The 24,716-nt window shown below is 38.0% G+C and overlaps 1 protein-coding gene and 1 pseudogene across 1 annotated transcript in view; one reads left to right on the top strand and one right to left on the bottom strand.

The window, feature by feature from the left end:
* Positions 1 to 163: 163 nt before the first annotated feature.
* Positions 164 to 24,716, bottom strand: part of NEK3 (NIMA-related kinase 3) — a 25,044-nt gene continuing 491 nt past the window's right edge. The window contains exons 2-16 of the mRNA XM_008570020.1: positions 21,302 to 21,475; positions 19,973 to 20,066; positions 19,788 to 19,885; positions 18,209 to 18,292; positions 17,191 to 17,258; positions 17,012 to 17,098; positions 14,646 to 14,700; positions 10,690 to 10,890; positions 10,220 to 10,292; positions 7,915 to 7,961; positions 4,640 to 4,742; positions 3,958 to 4,101; positions 3,578 to 3,712; positions 1,182 to 1,308; positions 164 to 727 (exon numbers count right to left, since the gene is read on the bottom strand). Coding sequence (XP_008568242.1) covers positions 643 to 727; positions 1,182 to 1,308; positions 3,578 to 3,712; positions 3,958 to 4,101; positions 4,640 to 4,742; positions 7,915 to 7,961; positions 10,220 to 10,292; positions 10,690 to 10,890; positions 14,646 to 14,700; positions 17,012 to 17,098; positions 17,191 to 17,258; positions 18,209 to 18,292; positions 19,788 to 19,885; positions 19,973 to 20,066; positions 21,302 to 21,451 — 1,551 coding nt within the window. The 5' untranslated portion in view covers positions 21,452 to 21,475 and the 3' untranslated portion in view covers positions 164 to 642. The remainder of the gene's footprint in view (positions 728 to 1,181; positions 1,309 to 3,577; positions 3,713 to 3,957; positions 4,102 to 4,639; positions 4,743 to 7,914; positions 7,962 to 10,219; positions 10,293 to 10,689; positions 10,891 to 14,645; positions 14,701 to 17,011; positions 17,099 to 17,190; positions 17,259 to 18,208; positions 18,293 to 19,787; positions 19,886 to 19,972; positions 20,067 to 21,301; positions 21,476 to 24,716) is intronic.
* LOC103588348 lies at positions 11,457 to 11,872 on the top strand (annotated as a pseudogene).

The following is a 24,716-nucleotide window of genomic DNA, read 5'->3' as shown; positions in this document are numbered from 1 at the left end:
CTGCCACCTTCTGGCAAGACCTGTGGCCACCCCAGTCCTCTCTCAGCTGATCCTCCCACCCGCACTCTTTTTGTGCATCCTGTGAGGGAATGTATTTAAGGACAGTCATTGAAAATGACCTTCAAACTACCCAGAACTAGGTCTTATTGAAAAATTACACACATTATGTTATAATTAAATATATTTAGATCCTCAAACTTACGAAATGTAAAGAGAGTTACATGGTAATAAACACAAATCATAACAACGCTGTAATGGTTTCTGGTCAGCATCCCTATGAGGTAGGAATTATTATCTTTATTTTATAGTTGAGGAAACTGGGGGCTCAAAGAGGTTAAGTAATTTCCCACAATCACACAAGCAGTTACTAGTAGAACTAGCATCCATGTCTGTCCTACTGGACCACAAAGCCCAAAGCTCATTCCCATTCTGTTATATCTTCTCCCTTGTGTACAAAAACCCACAGGAGTTCTAGATTTTTTAAACGCTGCGATACTAATCAGGAGCAACTTTAAATATTGTTTCCTCCTCTTCATTCTGTTTCCAAAGGAAAATATATATGTGCACACTAATTATTATTCTGACATGAATTCCTCATTTGAAACATCTCCTCAATGTGACTCAGGAACATTTCCTCGGGCATTATCCATCACGCGTGCCTTGCCACCCAGCTCGCTTCCTCAGTTCTGACACCCAATCGGGGTTGTCATCTTCTTCCTCAAAGTCTCTGTAAAAAAGCAATTTGGGCATTAAGTCTCTATATTAGGGGAACAGTAAGTATTTGTTGATGGATTCAAAGCAGAATACCAGCATAAGAATATTTAAGTTTTTGAAAAATGAGTTCCATAAGGCAATTAAACAGAAAAAAAATTGTTAATTCTTCTAAAAGATTACTTCTTTCACTGTTTCTAAAACTTGTTTCAATGTAAAATCTAGTATATTAAAATATAACAAGCCCAAGCTGAAAGATTATATACATAGGGCTCAGCCAGGAATTATATAATAGGTACACATTACCTATTCCAGACAAATGATCAAGATACAAATATTCATTTATGATGAAAAGTAGTAAAAGAAGCTCCTACTAAACCTGAAATTATTATGGTCTAATTTAAATCACACATGCACACACCCACACACACACACACCAACTAAAGCTTTGTAGGTATATCTCAACGTACGTGTCCTCCTCATCCAGCCCAGGTTCAAGTCTCTCTGGATCCAAAAGGACAGAATCTTGACCTCCATCGACATTGTCTGATGCTTCTGTTTCTTCAGACAAGGGACCTTTCAAGAACCTTTCTGAACCTTCAGTGGAAAAGTAACAGAAAGTATGCCAATTTAAACAGTATTTACTTATTTTATGCCTGTTGGACTAAAATACTCCAAAAGCTTGTTAGCTGATTGAAGCCAATGTTATGTTCCATATTTCTTTTGTAGAACCTCCCCACATTACCCAGCATGATTTTTAGCATAAAACAGGACTAGGAAGCATCAGTATGTAGATTAAATCTAAAAACGTCAAGAAAAAAACTCAAAAAATTATAATAAAAACCTTTAAACATAACAACTATTTTAAAGTTTATCTTTGGGAGTTGGATTACAGTTCATTATTTTTTCCTTTGGGCTTTCCCCTCCCATTTTCACAGTGCAGGGGAAGAAAAGCAGGGAATTAAAGGAAGACCACACGTACGCTTTAAAAAAATTTTCCAGATAATGATTACTTTTAGATTTTTTGCTTATAGAACTAAAACCACATAAAACTATGGGCTAAATCTTTATAAGAATCATTTCCAAACAGAACTACAATATACAGTTGACTGTGAACAACACAGGTTTGAACTGTGTGGGTCCGCTTTATGTGGATTTTTTTTTCAGTGCATTTAAATGTTTTTTAAATGTATTTTCTCTTCCTTATGATTTTCTTAATAACATTTTCTTTCCTTTACCTTATTTTATTGTAAGAATACAGTGTATAATACATAAAACATACAAAATATTTGTTCTTCCTCTTTTTTTTTTTCTTTTTCTTTTGGTTGCTGGCCAGTATGGGGATCTGAACCCCTGACTTTGGTGTTATAATACCAGGCTCTAACCAACTGAGCTAACCAGCCATCCCTAACCTACAAAATATTTGTTAATTGACTGTTTATGTTATCAGTAAGGCTACCCATCAACAGTAGGCTAGGAGTCAAAAGTTACAGGGGGATTTTCTACCCTGTAGGGGGTCAGCGCTCTTAACCCTCGCTTTGTTCACAGGTCAGCTGTATTTTTAAAACAGTGACTTTCCTAAAATGACAAGGACTTCATCAATGGACCAAAAACAAAATCCAGGACTTATAATTGCTAAATTGAAATTCACAACCATTAACCTTCCTTAACATCTTCTTGCCATGTATCGACCTCTGCTCAGGGCTCCCATTATATTCGGTGCACAGCACTATCAGAATGCACATGCCACATAGCACTGCAGTGTATCAAATAAATACATACCAAATAAACAAATACAACTAAATCTGTTACAACAAATACAGTCAAGATTTGCCATACCATTATATGCTCTACTTGGTATAATTTAACTTAGACCTTAACCTAACAAGGTGGTTTAGTAACTGAATTATCAAAATTATACACACATGCACACCCTTAAGGCCTAGATTCCTAAGGATAGTATTATAAAAGGTTATTATATACAATTTTAGTGAAAATGTCTGTAGAAAAAAATTAAAAAATCAAATCCTAATTGTTTATCCTTTTTAAATTCTATTCAATATTACAGAATTCAAGTATACAGTAAAAGAAATCTTGGAGTTGTCACTAAAGCAATGGCATATTTGAATGGTAAAATGGGCTACTCTTCAAAGAAAGCAGTAGCATAATTATTAGAATAAGCAAACAAATGAACAAACAGAAGTAATGTAGCTCTATGGAAAATTTTAATTGTAATAAGACTAGCTAGAAAAGATTAAAAAACACATAAAAATTCAATGTTAAGAATTATTTTATAACTTTAAAATCAAAGGTTTTCTGGGAGTGGGGAATGGGGAGTTATTATTTAATGGGTACAGAGTCTCAGTTTTTTGTTTTTGATGCACAAGGGCCCCCAAGATTACAGGGGACAGAGGCAGAAGAAAAATCTCACTGGATTCAAGTCAAGAAACTTAGGTTTGCATCCCCATTTTGCTCCTCTCCAATGCTATATATAACCTTGGGAAAGTTATTTCCCTTCTCCGGACCGGGACCGGCCACGGGATCGCAACCCTCGGTGTTGCTCCCGCCCCTCGCTCAGCCAGTGAGCGGCCGGTCTGTATCTGGGATCCGAACCCTCAGCGGGAGCACCGCCGCGCTTCCCAAGTGGCGCACTATAGCAGTGCGCCACCGGGCCGGCCCTAGAGTCTCAGTTTTGAAAGTGGAGAAAAGTTCTGGAAATGGATGGTGGTGACAGCTGCACAAAAATGTGAATGATCTTAATATCCCTGATAAAAATGGTTAAGATGGTAAATTTCGTTATGTATAATTAACCTCAGTTTTTAAAAAATCAGAGCATTTGCACAGTTATGTAATAGACACAAATTACCTGGTCTATATATTGTGTATGTTTGAAACGCCAGGCTGAGGTCAGCATTGTTAAGGATGTTCAACAGGGTGTCAGGGGTCTCTTTGAGCCACTGCTTACGGGTATTATTTTCTCTGTACTTTATTACAGAACCACCTAGAAAAGATAAAAATTAGTGCCAAATAAAAAAAGATTATCAACATCTATCTTTCGAATTACATTTCAAGCAAAATTAATTATATTTGACTCTCAACTAAAATCGACTTCACTCACCCGTAGGAGCAGTGTTCGGATGTGTGATGCCAAATATCATTCATCCAGTGACATTTAAAAAAAAAAAAGCTTCTAGCACATAGAAAATGTTCTATGATAAAATAACATTGTTCAATATGACCACAAACCTCTATCGTCCTCTGCTGTTAGACTGGAAGTGAGTATGGACGCATTTTCCAGAACTGAAAGAGCTGTACTGGGTACATTTTTCTCCCACTGTTGCCTGTGAGGACTTGGTGAACTGGCTTTCCTTGGATGAACTGATTTATTACCTGATTTTAAAGTGTTAAAAAGGAACGCTAAGCATATTATTTTATTTTTCATCTATATCCACACATATACTTTCTAACAACAATATGGAAGTATTTCTTTTCTCTCAAATGCAGATCTAGCAACAATGTTCTTTCAAGTCTAAGCATCAAAAGAAATGGAAAAAAAAAAAACCTAAAATGAAAAGGTAAAACAAATCATTAACGTGACTGAATTTTTAAAAATTGTATGTATATGTATATATGTATACATATTACACAACATACAAGAATGAAGCCCCTAAAAGACTTATATACATACTGTATGTATGCCATGCTTTTTATGGTGGATAGTATAACAAATACTACTTTGCTTAATGGCTCTTACTGATTAATACTATTCTCTCTTGTGGGTAAAGAAAATATTCCTGTAACATTAAATAAGCAAACATATACCTGTACACTCACTTATGATCCCAAGACCTAGTAATATGAAAATTGGTATTCCTTCTATATTCCCCCACTACCCACCTAAGCAATGATTAGAATTCGAGTAACTTACCTTTTTCTTCTCTGTTTACTGTTCTCAATGCACTTTCAACCAAATTTTTATTAATACTTTCTAAATCAGTGTGGCTACGCTTTTGACCTTGTTCTTCCTCTTGCTTTAAAAGAGATTAAAAATACAGATTAAATCATGTTGAACTGACACCAAAAAAGTAAACAAATATGTAAACTCAGCTATTTTAATTTTAAATAAAAATGAATGAATTAAAGAACATGAACTCATAGAACCCCATAATACATGTATATTAATAGCCATGTACATCATATATACATGTAAACAACCACACATACATATATGTATATTAATAGCCATATATATACATACATACATGTACATGTATATTAATAGCCATATATGTTAATAGCCATTAATATCAATTATTACAAATATGAAGAGGATATATAAAAATGGCAGATATCTCTCAGGTCTTTATTGAGGAAAAGAGTAACGAAAAATTTCAATATGGTTTGCTGTATTGGGCTTTTCATACTTTAATATCAAAATGAGATATTTTATAAGGTTGCTATATAAGGTGAAAATGTTCCCATTTAATTCAAATGATCTTAGCTCTTGATTTCATGATGTATGGTAACACACTATCTAGTCTTTACTAAATCTGCATATATTTTGAGAAGGCACACAGATTCTCAGTTATTTGTTGAATGAATAAATAAACCCTAGGCCTTGACTGGCACAGTGAGTTTTCTTATTTCTCTGCAGGGATTCTCAAACTTCTCCTCCCACACATCTAGGGGACACAAAAATCTCCACCACTTAACAGTGGTGGCTCACTACAGCCATGATTTATTTTTTTTAATATATTTATTTATTATTATTATTTTACATTCTAAGATGTTGTAGAGCAGTTGGGAGGGAGGGGGAGAGGGGAAAGGTGTGGGAGATAGGGTAGGAGGAGGAAAGGGGCGCGTGATCAAGGCCCATAGCACCCCCCTCATTCAGGCAGGGGAGCCTGGCGTGCTTCAGGCAGCAATCCGGTTGTCACTAGGCTGGATGCAGATGTGGGGGGCGGTGCTCATGGCTGAGGCCCTGTGGGGGTGGGGGGGCTACCTTGGCTTGGGAGCCTGGGGCACTTCTGGCTGTGGCCTGTATAACCAAAATTTTACACACACACACACACACACACACACACACCCGCGTCCCACAAAGACTTCAGAATCTTGGAAGAGTGGTAAAGAGCAGTTGCTAAAAGCCCCCTAGGGGATTCCAATCTCTCCTCCCCATTGAAAATCCCTGCTCTCTGCTCCCACAGCAGCCTACACCTTGCATCTGGGCACTACTCAGCTCTGCCTTCATTCCCTGCCTACCTTGCCAGGCTGCTCATGACTGTTTACCTCAAGTCCTCTGTTACCTGACTGATTTGGGGGCCTTTTCTCCATTCTGTTTATAGATTGCACCCTTTTTGTTCTGCTAACACTTACTGATGTGTCCACTGTAGGTGGTATTAGAATTTACAGTGGTGGCTGCCTGAGGCAGAGTTCGGGATTGGCTGCAAAGGGCCTGAGGAAACTTTTTAGGGGGATGAAACTTCTATATTGTGATTGTGGTGGTAATTATGTGGCTATATAAATACCATTACCAAAATTCATCAAACTGTATGCTAAAAATGGGCAAATTTTATTGCATGTAAATTATGCCTCAATAAAGCTGGAAAAAAAACAGATACTACCATAAAAGAAAAAAAAGTACAGGGACAGGATATATTCCATTTGTAGCAACATAATGGTGGGATGTTGTTATTTATTTACAACCTAAGATTCATTCAAAAAATTTACAAGTTTAGGCTGGTTAAGTCAATTGGTTAGAGTGCAGCCTTATAACCCCAAGGTCATGGGTTCAGATCCTCACACCGGCCAACTGCCAAAAAAAAAAAAATGATAGTCATAAGGCTGGCCAGTTGTCTCAGCTCGTTACAATGCAGTGTTACAACACCAAGGTCAAGGGTTCAGATCCCTGTAGCAGCCAGCCACAAAAATAAATTTAAAAAAAAAATTTACAAGTTTAATTACCAGTGTAACTTCCATGAATAGATAGACTAATTTGTTATCTGTACAACATATTTTCCTTTTTGAATTAAAAAGTTAATTAAAATATTGAAAGAAAAAAATCACCAATAATACAAGGTTTGCTAAGGTGGTCGTGACAACACTGGAAAGTGGATCAGCTGTTGCTGTTCACAACTTTATTGCAGCTTGAGTGTAAAAGAGCATCACAGCTGCCTAGGGCTGGAAAAGATAAACAACCTTGAATGCCTGGCTGAAAAATGACTCATGGGATGATGGGGACACACTACAATTTTTTCAGCAGAAAAATGTCAAGATCAAAATAATGATCTGAATGTTATTCAGTTGTAAAAAGGAATGAAGTTCTGACACAGGCGACAACATGGATGAACCTTAAACATTGTGTAAGTGAAAGAAGCCAGACACAAAAGAACATTGTATGATTCCCCTTATGAGAAATATCTAGAATGTGCAAATTCAGAGAGACAGAGAGTGGACTAGAGGTTACCAGGGGCTGGGTGCGGGCTTGGGGAGTTATTGTTTAATAGGTACAGAGTTTCTGTTTGGGGTGATAAAAAGTTTTGAAAACAGATAGTGGTGATGGTTGCACAATGTTGTGATTGTAATTAATGCCACTGAATTATACATTTAAAAATGGCTAAAAACAAACAAACAAACAACAACAAAAAAAGGGCCGTACCCGTGGCTCACTCTGGAAAGTGTGGCGCTGGGAGCGCCGAGGCCGCGGGTTCGGATCCTATATAGGGATGGCTGGTGCGCTCACTGGCTGAGCGCGGTGCAGACGACACCAAGCCAAGGGTTCCGATCCCCTTACCGATCACAAAACAAAAAACAAAAAAAACCCCAATAAATAAATAAATAAAAATAAATAAATAAAAATGGCTGAAATGGCAAGTTTTATGTTATATATATTTTACCATAATAACAAACAAACAAAAAGCCAGGCTAAAACAAGATTTTCATGACTGAAAGCAGGATAAAGTTTTCTCACATCTGTATTAAAACCACTGTCATCAATAATTAAAAATAGAAAAACAAAATGGTGATCTCAAGTGGCTCAGCGATAGTGCAGTGCAGCAGTTACTGATCACTTCACACGCCAAAAGATGAAGAACTACTTCACTGGAGGGGCTTTTGGAAGACAGTCTTCCAAATATTTCACAGCACCTAAGGGTAGCTGATACCCAGTAGATAGATGTATCATAAATTTAATTTTAAAGCACTTACCACCATGCTTGCTTCATTGCTCAAAGCTACCCTGATTCTGCTGGGGTCTGTTTAAAAAGAAAAGAGAAGGTAGAAAAAGAAAGCACATAAAGGCTAGCATTATTAAGTTCTCAATGTGATGTGCATAAAGCTTGAGAGACAAATGAGGTTTTTAAAGTCAAAAAGCTAAAGGATTAGCCCGGGACTGGCCCTGTGGCTCACTCGGGAGAGTGTGGCACTGGTAGCGCCAAGGCCGCGGGTTTGGATCCTACATAGGGATGGCCGGTGCGCTCACTGGGGAGGGTTGCGATCCCCTTACTGGTCAAAAAGAAACAAAGGATTAGCCCGAATAGGGATATCAAGCTTTAATAGCCTAGTAACACACCTCAGCTGTAATAGAGGCTTTTTCTGCTGCTTTATTCCTAATATTAGTATCTGAAAGTTAAAAGACATCTCTTTTCACTTATGCCAACCCATTTAGGCACTAAGAGGTAATATATACTTGAAGGTTATTATCCTAGTTAGTGGAGTCTGTGCTTTTCCTGGCAGCTCCTCGTAGCCAGTGGAATAGGCATCCCTAACAAGAAGTGAGCTGCTTATTCCCTCCCAAGAAACGAGCAGGAGTCTGGGGGTTTCTGGCAACTGATCCCTTTGGCAGGGATAGCTCCTGCCTCATTATCCTCTGGCACAGCCCTACAGTTCATGTCCCTTTTTCATTCAACATTTTAAAAAATTGCTATTGAACATCTACAATGACAGACACTGAGAATACAAGAGTAAGTCAGACACGATCCCTGCACTCATGTTCCATTTCATCATTCTGGTCTCACTTGTACAGGCTAAATGGAGATGCCAGCAAACACACGGTCCCCATACGGTGGTATTTCTCTGACTACGTATTCCTCTTCTTTTAGAAACTGTAAAACTACACTTTTCCAAACTACCTTGAAACTTTTCTTAGCCTGTGTTTTCTTGCCCAGCGTTTTAAAATGAATTTACCACTACCCTGAGATGGGAAGAAAGCTACAAAATAATACCTAAAGTAAAATTAACACCACAGCAAACTGATGAAACAAAGGTACCTAGCTACCTCTTATGTAATGGAGAAAAAGATTAACTATAAGACTGAAGGGTTTACATCCTCCACAAAACAGCACTTAGAAGTTAACTTTAACAAAACAATACAGTTTTCAAAATGTTTCTTTTGTAGTACAGGAGTATAACACTAAAATGAAGAGCACCGAACAATGGAGGTTTGCAACGTGATGATCTTCTACTTCCAACTTCTTAACTCTTCTCCCTTATTCTGTTCATATCCACTATCTGTGTTGGATTTTTCAGAAGCAAGTCATTGGTGACAAAAGAAAAGGAATAAAAATAGCTTTTTTTTTTTTTTTCTTTTTGTCTTTTTTCGTGACCGGCAACAGGATCGCCACCCTCGGTGTCGAGCCCGCACCGCGCTCAACCAGTGAGCAGACCGGTCTCTATATGGGATCCGAACCCTCAGCGGGAGCGCCGCTGCGCTCCCAAAAGCTGCACTCTACCGAGTGTGCCACCAGGCCAGCCCTAAAAACAGCTTTGAAAAAATTCAGAGATGACAACTTCCAAAGAGACAATAGATTAAATTTGGTATAGTCAGGATAGACTACAGATGTATGAAAATTTTATGTAGCTTCTTTATGTGAATGGTTTCCAACTTTTGAAAAGGCTCTTGTTTTTGTTTGGGGTTTTTTATTAATAAGCTTTACATTTTAGAGCAGTTTTAGGCTCACAGAACAACTGAGTGGAAAGTACATTGATTTCTACATAACCCGCCCCCACTTTCTCTACTACCAACATTCTGCCATACCACAGTGATGACAATTGTTACAAGCAATGAACCTACATGTCATTGACATATCACTACCACCCAAAGTTGTGGTTTACAGTAGAAAAGGCTCTATTTTAAAAACTTCGTTTTCACGATGGTTCTTCAGAAACTTGAGGAATACATTTTTCTATAAGATTAGTGTTCCTTTTTCATGGTTAGATTCCTAGGCCAGCCCACAAAAGCCTTCTACCTGACCCATAACAAGCCAGAGTAAACATGATACTAATAATAAAACAAAATATCCAAACTAGGCTTTTTTTCTTTTTTGAACCCTGGAAAACTAAATGCATAAGATTTAGTACAGAATTATGTCTGAAAAAACAAAAAGAAAATTTTGTTTGAGGATTATCTCTTGATAATCACTTCTAAAAACTTGAAAATTATTATTTTTCTTTTCTGTTATACCATATTTTTAAAATAGCTGTTAAGAAAAAATAAGCTTTCCAAAATTCTTACCCTTTTTTCTTGGTGAATTATGCTTAGATTTTTTGATTTCTTCTAATATTTGTTCACCATATTCCGTGATGATCTGAAATTTAAAGTTGAGAATTTAAAGATGTGAAATACATTTCTTTAGATACTGCCATAATGTCATTTAATCATCAATATTCTTCAGCACAATAATATTTAAAGTTGAAAAATAAAAATGTCATTAAAATATATATATAATTTAGACAGAAAGACAAATATAGACATTTATATATGTCTAGAAAAAGATCTGGAAGGATATGCAAACTGATACTTGGGGAATAACATTGTGGGAGGGAGAAAAGGAGGGAAAGGAAGTTTTAACTTTTTATTTTTTAATACACTTATGCATTACTTGAATTTTTACAAGCATGTATAATGTGTAATTGTATCGAAAAGATAAACCATTTTACCATACATTTTAAAAGTGTTCACAGTCAATCCCACGTGTTCCATACCTCAGGAGGTAGGCACTTCTGCACAAGCCGAGCTAAGCTGCCTCTAGAGAGGAGTGTCGTAGCTGAAGGGCGATGTGAAGGATTCCTTTTGAACATCTGCTTGATTAAACACTGAAGTTCATAGGAATAATGAGATGGCAGTGGGCTGATGGACCCCTGACAAATTTTGAGGATAAGATTCTTCCAACTATTTGCCTGAAACTGAAAAGTAAAAATTGAACTTTAAAAGCAGATACAGGGAAAGAAAATACCAGCTGAACTGAATTCATATAAATTATTTTAATTCTATAAATGTATCTGCTGTCTGGTCATTTTAGTTTCCAGAGGTATCTTTGATATACTATTCTATAACCTTATGGTGGTTCAGAAGAAAGGCAAACAGAGAGTAAAAAACTTCTTCATCTAGAGAGTCTTTCATCAATGCCTGCTTTGGGTACTTTATTATAATCAGAGTTTTTGCAGATACACATTTTTAATATGTTTTCAAAATCAAAGCAATACACACATATGCCTTTTTAAAAAGTCAAATGACACAGGCTTATAACAACTGTAATTTTCCTCTGCTCCACTCCTCCCCTAGGCATGCTCCATAGCAACACGTGCTTCAGACTTTTCCGGTTTTAAACTTCTACTGCAAAATCCATCTTACCATTCAAGTCATTAAAGGAGCTATTAAAGTTTGACAAATAACAGGGTAGGATATAAAATGAGATCCTCGCATAACATTTAAAACGTTTTTAATCTTTCTTTCTGCCTCCGCAGCCGCCATGGCGCCTGTGAAAAAGCTTGTGGCCAAGGGGGGCAAAAAAAAGAAGTATTGAAGTTCACCCTTGACTGCACCCACCCTATAGAACATGGAATCACAGATGCTGCCAATTTTGAGCAGTTTCTCCAAGAGAGAATCAAAGTGAATGGAAAAGCTGGGAATCAAAGGAGCAAGAGCAAGATCACTGTGACTTCTGAGGTGCCTTTTTCCGAAAGGTATTTGAAATATCTCACCAAAAAATATTTGAAGAAGAATATCTATGTGATTGGTTGCACGTAGTCCCTAACAGCAGAGAGTTACGAATTACATTACTTCCAGATTAACCAGGATGAAGAGGAGGAGGAAGATGAGGATTAAAACTCATTTATCTGGAATATTTTGTATGAGTTCTTGAATAAAACTTGGGAACCAAAAAAACCCATTTTTAATGTATAATAAATATATTGAAACTAACATTAGATGTCAGCCTTCATAATGCTTATGTGAGGGCCAGCCCGGTGGCGCTCCGGGTAGTGCGCCGCTTGGGAAGCGCGGCGGCGCTCCCGCCCGAGGGTTCGGATCCCACATACGGACCGGTTCCCGCTCACTGGTTGAGCGAGGCACGGGAGCAACGCCGAGGGTTGTGATCCCGTGTGATCCCGTTGCCGGTCCCCGGTCCGGTACGGGGGCAACACTGAGGGTTGCGATCCGTTGCCGGACACGGAAAAAGACAAAAAGACAAAAAATAAATAAATAAATAAAAAATAATGCTTATGTGAGAACACGTTAGCATTCTGCCCTGAAAACATTTTATCCTATTAATAAAAAATACAAGTGAAGATGTGGAAAACAAAAAAATCAACATAGAACAAAGGAAAAATTCAGGTAATAATAAATAAGATTGAATCTGCTTTGCCTCAGGCTTTTGAACCATTATACCCAGATTCTACATTTCCTAAAGGTTTGAGAACAATGTCTGCCTTAAAGCAGACGAGGGACAACAGATTGTGTGCCAAATATTCAGGGCACTGTAGTCCTTAATACTTATACTTGCTAGGAAAAAGAAGAACATGTATATGTAAGTTTATGAAAAAGATAAAATCAGATAAATAAAGAATATAATCATAAACAAGATGTTTGAATTTTAAAAATAATTTTACTTGTATACAGTAGTGGTTCTCAACTTGGGCTGCACATCAGAGTCACCTGTTTTAAAAATGCTAAGGCCCAGGATATCTTCAGAGATTTTAATTTCATTAGTCTGGTGTGGGCCTAGGCATCAGCATTTTAAAAGATTCCCCAAGTTGTTCTAACTGTGCAGCAACCATTATAAGCTGTTTATATTCAAAGAAGATGATCTCTCAATAACATTGTATGCCTTCAGTTTGAGTTACTTTCATCTAGTGGTAGTGAAGAATTTTTCTCAATCAGCCACTCTCCTGAGCTCTATGTGCTGTCAAGCACATCTGTAAAAAAGCCTGGTAGAGCTAAGTTTCAATCCCATGCCCAAAGAACAAAATTTATTTCTATGCAAAGCTAAGACCTAATGGAGATCAGCACTATGATTGTTTATCTATGTGATAAATTATTACTTAACATGAAAGACAAGTTATTTAACCTCTTTTTTGTTAGTTTATTTCTTTAAATATCTTGAAAAAATACATAATAGGGCAAAGTCTGTTTTCTCATGATATTTCAGTTAGAGAGAAAACTCACGTGATAAGTGAAATCTAACTGTAAGAAGATGAGTATAAAAATGGTGCAGCCACTCTGGAAAGCAGTTTGTTGGTTCCTCAAAAAGCTGAACATACCGTAACATATGACCCAGCAATTCTACTCCCAGATATGCATCCCCAAAACTGGAAATAGGGACTCTAACAGATACTTGTATACCCAAGTTCACAGCAGCATTATTCACAATAGCCAAAAGCTGGAAGCACTCCAGGTGATCATCAGCAGATGAATAAACAGAACATGGTCTATACACACAATAGATTATTCATCCAGTCTCGGGTCCTGCCCAGGGACCTGAGGAATGGAGCGGCAACCGGACCCCTCCACACAACCAAGCACACCACCAGCACCAAGAAGCATACCAAAAACATCACGTCCATGTGGGTGGCCCAACACAACCACCACAATAACCACAGCTGCTGCAAAAGTGGCTAGACCCCACAACCACCACACAGATGGTCCACCAGCCACTGGAGTACACTGACACGAGGATAGTCACCAGAAGAGACCAAAGAAAAGAAGAAGATGTCTCTCTCCACAAAGCCCATTCCGGAGTGACAAAAGAAACATCTGCTCTACGATAATATTGGGGGATCTGAACACACCTCTCAGCATTGGACAGATCATCTAGGCAACAAATCAACAGAGTAACCATTACTCTTTCAGAAGGAGAGAAGAAATCTAGGGTTATCAGTGGTGGGAGAGGGGAGGGAGAGGGGGATAGGGAGAGATTGGACAAGGGGCATAAAGAATAAGTATGATTTGTAACAATATATATGATAGTAATATTGATTTGATCAACATAAGTCAATGTTGAACCCCCAAAATATGTATAATTACGATTCAATAAAAAATTTTTTTTTAAAAAAGAATATTATTCATCCTTAAAAAGGAATGAAGTTCTGACACAGGATGTAACATAGATGAACCCTGAAAACAGTATGTAAGTGAAAGAAGCCAGACACAAAAGGGCAAATACTGTATGATTCCACTTACGTGAAATATCTAGAATATGTAAATTCAGAGAGACAGAAAGTGAACTAAAGATGACCAGGGTGGGAGGGAATGGGGGATAAAAGGTACAGAGTTTCTGTTTGGGGTGATGGAAAACCTTTGCAAATGGACAGTAGTGTTGGTTACACAATATTAGGAATGTTCAATTAAAAATGGTTAAAATGACAAATTTTAAGTTATTTATATTTTACCAAAGTAAAAAAATTAAGAATAGCAAGAGAAGGGAGAGAGGGAAGGAGGAAGATACGGAAGGAGGGAGGGAGGAAAGAAAGAGAGGCCAGGTATAGATCAGCAGAAACTAAATAATGGGAATTTCTTATTAGTATATGCTACAGAAGTGGCTCAAGGCAAAGATGGAAAATATGAAAACTTTCATAATGAATTCATCCTAGGGAAGCGAACTGTCAGCTGGAGTTTGGCCCGATATGACAGCTGTCCTTTCCGTTTTGCGTGCCATACTTACTGGATGCTTAAGGACACAGAGTTCATACAGAATGCATCCCAAGGACCAGATGTCACTGGAAGCATAAAGAAGCCATGTAATAACACGTGGGTTATGAGTTATGTGAAAGTATATGAACATTCTAAAACAAAAAATGAAAAATTATCCTACCTTTAATCAGAATAGATATCACAAGTAATTCCGAGGCATTAAAATAAAATTGTTATGGTAATTTTGGTCTAACACGTGGTAATTACTAGGAGTAATGTTCACAGTGAAACTCTCTCCTCCCGTCCTCCACCCCTCCACATCCTTCATTCCCTCAACTCAGAGTGGTTCAGATATCACTTCAGTAGCATTTGGGAACTCAGCAGCAAGAGGGAATATTTGCCGACTCAGATTGTCATAGTTGAAGGAAGACACTGAGCACGGCTTCCACTCAGGGCACAGCACCGGGCCCTGGACTGCATCTCCTGATGGACAGCTCTGTACCTCGAGCACAGTCTGCTCCCCTGCTGGATGGCTCTCAACGACAGCGTTCTTGCTTATCACAAGTCAAAATGTGTCTTCTGGGAACTTTCTCCACTCCCAGCGTTAGCTCCATGTTCCAAAACAAAGAGAACAAGACTACTCATTCTTCCACAAAATCTCTCTTCAAAATCAGAAGAGTTTTGGAGTTGGCCCTATACCCTACCTTCTTCATGCCTCAGCGTCTCGTTTCCTCCATCATTCTAATCAGCTAGTTGTTCTCCTCCAGACTTTTTCTAGCTGATGTGCTTTTTATTTTAACTGATGGTTTTTATCAACTGTTTCCCTCAACTTTTAATTTGTTAAAATTTCAAACCTACAGAAAAGTTGCAAATGCCCACATGCTTGCCTAGGTTCCCCAGTCATTAACATCTACCATATTTGCAGGCTCGCTCTCTCTTCTGTATATATCTGAACCTCTCGGGAAAAGCTGGCAGATATCAAACACTTCAGCCCTAAACATGCCAGCATGTGTCTTCTAAGAGCAAGAACACACTCTCCTAAACACAATACCATTATCACGTCCAAGTAATTTAACCTTAATTCAATAATATTATCCCATATTTAGTCCACACTCAAATTTCCCCAATTGTCCTAATAAGTCCCTTTTGAGCTGTTTTTTCCCCTGATTCAGTCAATTCTACTCTTAAAGGAACTATTTAATATACAAGGGCACTTCAAAAACTTCGTGGGAAAAAATGGAATTAAAAGATAATATGAGACCGGTTCCCGCTCACTGGCTGAGCGAGGGGCGGGCACAGCACCGAGGGTTGCGATCCCGTTGCTGGTCCGGTACGGGCGTGACACTGAGGGTTGTGGTCCGTTGCCGGACACGAAAAAAGACAGAAAAAAAAAAAAAAAAGATAATATGAATCTTTCCACAAGCTTTTTGAAGACCCCTCATAGATTGTCATACTCTTTCAGAAAACAACTTGGCAGGAAGTAACAAAAGCCTTTAGGTGTTCCTACTTCTAAGAATCCATGCCAAGAATATGATACAAAACAGTGATATATTTATATATAAAAATTATGTTAATATAGTAAAATATATGCAGTCATCACAATATTTATGAAGTGTATAAATATGTGGGGAAATATGATAAAGTAAAAAAGTCAGAATAACAAATTCTATATAGAATATATCAACTAGTTTTAGGGGGAAAAGTGAACCGTGGGAAAAAAAACTCAGCAAAATGTTATTAGTAGTTGTGAAAAGTGAGTAATTTCTATTTCCTTTCTTATACATTTCTCTATTTCCAACCCTTCCCACCCACCCACCCCAGCAATGGGTACATATAACTTATATTCATTTAAAAAAGTACATTTTAAATCATCAAGTCTTCATACTAACTTCCTGCAATCAATTAACCTATCATGCAAGTGCTTATTATCTAGCTCCGCAATGTTCACTCAGTGACACAATCTAGTGGTTCCCAAATGTTGCTACACATTGGAATCACCTGGTCATCTTGAAAAATTACTGATGCCTCCTTCCCACCCCCTGACACTCTGATTTAACTGGTATAGGTGCAATCTGGGCTTTGGTATTTTTAAAAGCAGGAACAGCGAAGTTTGGGAACCAGTGATATAATTCATATGGTCCCAAGAAACGACTAGCCTTTCTTTCAGCATTTACAACTAGCTGCTCTCAGCTCTGATTAAAACAGTTGGGAAACTATGACTTTCATCTAGAAGCCTGGGAATATAGATTCCACACTGCATTCAGATATATTTTTTAAAAACCAACATGCTCCACATATCTGTTTTAAAGTGGCACCAGATTCTAGCATTGTTTGCAGGCTACGATACCTGTCACCAAATGGTCATCCTTGTACCCTTGCACCAAATAATACACTTACCTTTTATTATTATAAGGCAGGTTTTCCCAAATTTCTGGAGGCACATAATAAGGTGTTCCCACATATGTACAAGCAAATGCCATGGGACTAAAACCATAAAAAGGCAAAGGATGATTACAAAGCATTCCTAAAAATGGATGTTTTGATTACTGTCACTATTACAGAATAGAGATACATACTTGGAGAGAAGACGGGCAGATCCAAAATCTCCCAATTTTACTTTTCCATTTTGGGTGAGGAAGATATTCTGTATTAAAAAAGAAGAGCTCAGATTATGTCGTCCATCATTCAAACATAAGGCAGAGGTCTCCAGAGAAGCTGTCTTTCAAAGCCTGCTGATGACGGAGATGATGGGTATAAATGCTGAAAGCTGAGTCCCTAAGTGGAACACAAAACTCCAGTATCCCCTCTTGACAGCTACAGCCTGCCTGGGAGTTCAGGATGACTGCTTCAAAATCTAACAAGCAACTTTCAGGTTGTATGAGCAGACTTGATCGACTAACTGGGATCCTGTGTCAGGGTGATTCCATGTGACAGGCCCAAATGTCAACAGTTTCCATTTGAGAACATATGGACTTAGTAAGCAGTCACTAAGAGAACTTGGAATACGTTCACATATACCAGTAAAGAGATTCCAATGACTTTTTCTCAGGTAGTACCCTATTTGATTAGTATAAATATGAGGACAAAGGGCACAAAGTTTCAGTTAGACAGGATGAATAAGTTCTGAAGATCTACTGTACAGCATGGTGAGTATAGTTAATAATACTGTATGGCATACTTAAAAACTAGATCTTAAATGTTTTAAATCTTTTCAAATATTTTAAATCTTAAAACATTTGAGTAGATCTTAAATGCTCTCACCGCAAAAAAAATAAGTATATGAAGTGATGAGTATGCTAATTAGCTTGATTTAATCATTTCACAATGTATACCTGAGAGTATATCAAAACATCATGTAAACTATATATACATACAATTTTTATTTGTCAATTATATCTTAATAAAGCTGGGAGAAATTTTTTTAAATTTTTAAAATTGAATAAATGAATGAATGAATAAATAAACAAACATTAGTCTGACAAATATTTCTAAACTAAATAAAAATGTCCCAAAAGGAAATGGAATAACAGAAAAAAAGACTGAATGAGACAGTTTTGGGGTTTTTTTTAAGGCCCCAAAATGTATTCCACATACCTTAGACTTGATATCTCTGTGTAGCACACGTTTCTTGTGAATGTGATTAACTCCAAGGCACATTTGTGTAAACCAAGTAAGTATCTGTAAGGAAAAAAGTATGCAAAATCTTCAAGAATGCAATAACTGGTTCATGTTAACCCAACATTCCAGAGAAACATCTCTAGGCCTTAGTTGACCAGGGTTTTACATAATGTGAGCACAGAACTGAAAATTACATAGTTCAACTAAAATTCTGTGTTACCTGGAGAAATTCAGAAAAGCTGTGATTCCTGTGTTCCATTATCTTATGTATGATCCAAATAGCAATTTACTTTAACAAAACTTCCACTATATTTTCCTTGTATTCAACCAAACAAAAGTATTTCTTAAATACATATTCAAAGGTAGTTCACCACTAAGCAATGAATATGCTACAGCTTTTCTAGTGTAATCATTATGTTAAATGTATGTTTACTTTTTCAGAATATGCATATAGTAACATTAAAGTATTTCATTATACTGAAAACAATTCTTTGAAGTCAGCATTTCCCACTTATAAATCCCTAGTCAATAATAGCCAGAATTTCCAGGTGGCTTGGGGACCTATAACTAAAGTTCAGATTGATTCTTTTGCATTTTTGCTATGGTTATTTATCCACTTGAAGCCAAATTTGACCTCCTTCTAATGGAATCCATATTTTTAATAACATAACTTCTTTTTTTTTTTTTTTTTTTTTCTTTTTTTTTTTTCCGTGTCCGGCAACGGATCGCAACCCTCAGTGTTGCCCCTGTACCGGACCGGGGACCGGCAACGGGATCGCAACCCTCGGTGTTGCTCCCGCGCCTCGCTCAGCCAGTGAGCGGGAACCGGTCCGTATGTGGGATCTGAACCCTCGGGCGGGAGCGCCGCCGCACTTCCCAAGCAGCGCACTATCCAGTGCGCCACCGGGCCGGCCCATAACATAACTTCTAAGTGAAGAATACTTATTTATATCTATTTATATACTTCTATCACACGCTATAACCTAAATCAAACTAAAGCAGTTAAAATATTTTCAATATATTCATTGAAGCAGTTTAAATATTTTCCCTAGCCAATTCATCACAAAAAATATTTAGTATGCAATTTTCACTAAAAAGGCAGGAAGTCCTAGCTTAAGGGAATATGCCAAACTTTAGAAGGGAAAAGATTGAGAATAGGTACCCCCAAGAAACAGAAATGGCAGGCTTCATTCTTATGATAATCTAGCAACACAAAATAAAATCTATATGCCTTCTAAACTTTTAGTACAATAAAAATCAAGATTTTAAATATGTTGTACAAAAAATATGATGAGTAATACAATTTTGAAATTCTTCTAAACATGGAAGATTTATTCCTGAATATTTTATAGCCTATATCAATTTTACTTCCTAAAAACATTTCAGGCAGCCATATCCTAAGGACACTAAACAATAACACTAATACAGAAATCAGTCATTTCTAACTAGTGTGTCAGGTAATCACAGATACCAATGCTTTTATTTTAACACACACAAAGTTTATGAGAAAAGTTGCTTCTAACTCTCAGGGAAACTATATAAGTCAATCTCTTACCATATCCTCAGGAAACAACTTTCCTTTTTGCTGTTTAATCTTTTGCATTAGATCCCCTCCATCACAGTATTCCATCACAATATATAGATGTCCGTCAGCTAAAACAAATATAAGAACCTTTAGGAAAGCCATAGCGGCTATAAATCAATTCAGAAATGCACATATTTGGGAGAATGAATATTTACCTTCAAATGATTCTTTAAAGGCAACAATATTGGGGTGTTTCATTTTGGCTAACAGAATAGCCTCTTTCCTAGAATTCTGTGTATCAGAGAAAGACTAGAAAAAAATGTTAAATAAGAGTAAATTTAATACTGCATATTAAAATAGAGAGCTTTACAATGATATAGCATAACTTGTATGATACTTCAATGCTGGATGAAGTTTTATAGCTCTGCACTTTATCCAGGTTAGGTTTATCAAACTCCAAGAGAAAATATGTGGTGATTTTTCAACTATGGCAGTATTTTGCATGCTTTAGTCGACCTCTCCCTTGTATTTTTATGTTTTTTTCATTCCTTACACGTATAGAATATAAAGAGTTTAGTATCAGTCTAAGCATCACCTGACTTAGAGAGCCAGTATGTCACCATATTTTGACTGTCTACATCACTTTATCAATCCACTGGCCCAAATAAAAAAAAAAAAACATGCTAGTGTATTACTACATCAAGTATGGACAAAGATGATATGCAAAGTAAGTTTCCCGAACTGTTTATCCCTAACTTAGTCTATAAGGATGAAATCTTACCTTACAATTAAGAAACTACCACTGATTATGTACTAGCACAAAGGTTCTCAGACCAACAGCATCAGCACCAACTGGGAACTATTAAAACATGCAATTCATAGCACCTAGACCTACTCCATCAGAAAGTTAGGGTTCAGGCACAGCAATCTGTGTTTTAACAAGCCCACCAGATGATTATGATGCCCCCTCAAGTTTAAGAAACACTGACTGAGGTCAAGAATTCAGTGGGAAAAAAATATCTAGCATTCTGAGAACTTTATTAAATTGATCAAAATATTTTTAAGCAGTCTCTATGGCATGGATTCTTTCATAGGACAAATATGACACATAGTAACAAATAGTCTACAGGGAAATAAAACCTATAAACTAATCCACAGTGTAGGTTCCCTGATTCCAAAGGTAATCGTATTAGGTCTTTGTTGTTCATTGTATTTTTATGTTCCTTTTTCATTAATATTGCACTTGAGTTGCTTTTGGCAAAGATTTCCCTCACCATTAGGTATACAAAACTGGAAATTGTTACCAATTCCTCATTGAGACAAAATAAACAGGAATCACCACCTAAACTTGGTTATATATCTCCCTTTATTAATTACAATATCTTAAGAACCACATATAATATATCAAGGCCTTGTAAAGCTAATGAATAAACCAATTACACCTTTTGCATGAAGGAGAAATTCCATGTTAAACCTCAATAACTTATTCTCTTATACGTATTGCATGTACACTTTCAACATGAGTTCATTTCTTTGGCAGTGACCTTGGGAAGCCTTATTTCTTTCATGGCAAACATCTGATTACTGCTTTCCTGCTGAACCAAAAGGGCTCTGCCGAAGGAGCCCTCCCCGATCACTCTCAGGACTATGTAGTCATCCATGCTCGGGCACCCACACAGCTGGTCTCCACTCATGCAGTCACCATGGGCTCTCCCAAACTACAATCAAAAACAGAAACACCTGAGAATTAATATTACTTTCAAAAAAAAGCATTCATTCAAAGCAGCTCTAGTCACCATGATACTGAGACAGAATAGGGACTGGACTGAGGGGGCCTCACCCCTGACTGCAAAGGGCTGAGACAAATAGTTTCCCAAGCACAGGAATCCAACCCATACCCAGGTAAGAGAAGGGCTAATCCATATACCTTCTAAACAGTATCTTGCAGTAATGAGGGAGGAAGACGTTTACCCAAAGGAGAAGACCCAGCTACAAGAACCAGACCAAACAGGCCTGTGCCAAAAAGGACTCTGGTGCTGACCTTTCACTGACTTTTTCCTTCATTATAATACTAAAAATCATGCCCAAGGTAGAGATTTAACATACTAATGAGACATGCAATTCCTGAAAAAGCATGACCTCCAAGTGTGCAAGAAATCCCCACCTCAGAGGTCACCCCTTTTCTACCTAATCCCCTTTAAGATTCTTCCTGACCTCCTCCATAGGGAGCGAGCCAAAGGACTCTTCCTTCCACACTGTCTCCCTTGTGCTTGGGCCCTGTGTTAATTTCTATTACACTTGGAGTCAAAGAACCTGGTCCAGTAACAAAAGGACAAAAGCAATTCATTCCTTATTAAGGAGATCAGAGTATGCCACCCCAAAATATGCCACTTTGGCTCAAGGACTGTTTTGAGCTGAAAGCCATTTGCTCTTTGCCCTTCCCTTTTTGTATAAATGTGTGGCATAAATTTCCCAATGTAAAGGTACAAATTTCCATTTTTATTTGTTTTTGGGTTTTTTTGTGTGACCGGTAAGGGGATTGCAACCCTTGGTGTGGTGTCACCCGCACCGCGCGCAGCCAGTGAACGCACCAGCCATCCCTATATAGGATCCGAACCCGCGGCCTCGGCGCTCCCAGCAAGGCTGCGCTCCCAGCACCGCACTCTCCCGAGTGAGCCACAGGGCCGGCCCCAAATTTCCATTTTTAAATGTCGTCTTCCTCTGCAGTACCAGTAAGAGGACAATTCATTAATGGGGAAGGGAGCAACTTGAGTCTGCATAACAAACCTTACTAAATAACCTCTTTCTTCTGTTAATTTCTCCCATATATTTATCTTCCTACAATTTACCCTAGAATCTCCTCCCCCTTTCCTTTGTCTGGTTGCTTCTCCATAATTTATTGCTCTTTGTTAAAATGGTATATAACCCCCTTCTTTACATTTATGTATCTGTAACAAATTTTTTCTACTGCACACCTGTCTTTTGTCAGTTTAATTTGCAGGGCCCCAGGCACTGAACTTAAGTGGGTGGAGAAAAAAAGTTTCTCCTCCCCTATACTATCCAACAGGTAGACACCGAGCACCAACTCTGAGTCAGATGTTATAATCCTGAATAAATCTCTCAAGGTCCCTGCCATTAAGAATGCTCCATGCAGAGGCAACCATAAACCTCAACAAATGAAGGGTGGTGAGTCTTACAAAAAGAGCTATGTTGACCTGCAGCAGAAATATCCAGGCGATTTAGGGAAATGATGAAGCCTGAAGGATGAATGGAAGTTGGCTAGGCAAAGAGGAGGAAAAGAATGATCAAGGCAGAGAGAATCACACATTTAAGAGCAAAAGAGATTGTGTTCAATTCAAGGAACTGAAAGACTATAATAGGCTAGTAAGGTAGACAAGGCCTTATGTGAAGCCATTGTAAGCCAAATTCAGGTTGCTAGATTTTATCCTCAGGGTAATTAACGGGCTGTCTCTGAAGAATTTTAACCAAGAGAGCAATATAATAATCATATTTGCATATTAGAAAAAAAATCATTCACTCAGGCTGCAATGTGAAAACAGATGGTGAGTGGGCAGAAGGGCCAGACCAGAGACACAGGCCAGTTAGGAGGCTCCGACAATATAACCGGCAGGAAAATGATAAAATGGATGGGTGGCAGCGATGGGGATGAAGAAAATGGGAAGGAAATATGTAGGATAAGATTTTTGGTGACAGATTTATAGGGGACAAGTAGGGAGGAGGCAGGTTGACTCCCAGGTTCCTGCCGAAAACTGGATGAATGGTGATACCGTTCCCTGAGAGAGGACAGTAACAACGGTTGTGCATGAGGTTTTACACTTGAACTTTCTGGCAGTGGGAGTGTGGCAGGGGTGGGGCAAGACATGGGGGAGAAGGAGACGTGTTCTATTTTGGACATGTTGAGATGGAGGTGCCTGGCACTCAAAAGAGATGTTAAACACAGAGTCTTTGACTTCAGTCTCCCCATCTCTATTCCCAGGATGAAGCAGCTAGTAGGACTGCTTAATAAGAGAAGATGAATATAAAGTTCCTAACACGTTGCTTGGCACATGGGAGGTCCTGAATAAATGGCAGCTATTATTAAACCTTTGAAAGAAGATGCATTTTTTTGTTTGTTTGCTTTTTACTTCAGGAAAAAAAAAAAAAAAAAACATTGGAATGAATTTACTTGATTTTTCAGATAGCTTACTAATAGTGTTTTATTTATTTTTTTTAAAAAAAGAAATCACACCACAAAGAATTATAAGGCACAGACAGCATGATGGGTAAAGCAAGAATCACAAACCAAAACCTATACTATATTGACCTGTAAAACTTCCAATTTGTGTTCCTGTTTATCACAGAATTACCAGGAAAACCTGGAAATAACTTCTCCATATCACCAAATCAGATGCACTGTCTTCAAAAACAACTCTTTCCAAGAACAGTTAGGTCTTTCAATGTATTTGGTTGGCCATGTGAAAGAAACAGGTCCTTTACCACTATTCTAACCAGCCCCTCACATTACACGATCTAACAAGGAAGTCAAGTTTTCCCAAGTTTCTATTCTGTTACTTCGGGGCGTCTACTAAACACAATGGATGAGCAAGAGCAACCAGGCTTTTCTTAGATGAAAAACACATTTGATTCTTTCAGCTCACATCTGTCCCTGTTATTCAGTATCACACGCATAAGATCATTAACAAGACCTGAATATAGTCTGAATGTGGCAAAAGTATGTCGGTCCCAAATATAATAATAATAATAAAGTGATTTCCAATGCCCAGAAGTGGGATTACCGGTGAGACACGGGCTAAGTCGAGCAGGTGCCCGCGCGGTAACGGCCCCGTGCGGGAGACCAGTCACCGGGTTCACCCGAGACCAAGTCCCTCCTCCTGGAAAGCGCGCTCCGCCCTGCCGCAGGCCGCCCCTCGCCAGGCATCCGGCCGCCCCTGCACTGCG

This window comes from Galeopterus variegatus, unplaced genomic scaffold (assembly GCF_000696425.1).
Source record: "Galeopterus variegatus unplaced genomic scaffold, G_variegatus-3.0.2 Scaffold558, whole genome shotgun sequence".
NCBI lineage: Eukaryota > Metazoa > Chordata > Mammalia > Dermoptera > Cynocephalidae > Galeopterus > Galeopterus variegatus.
Note: the sequence above shows the minus strand (reverse complement) of the source record. Positions and strands in the feature narration are given on the sequence as shown.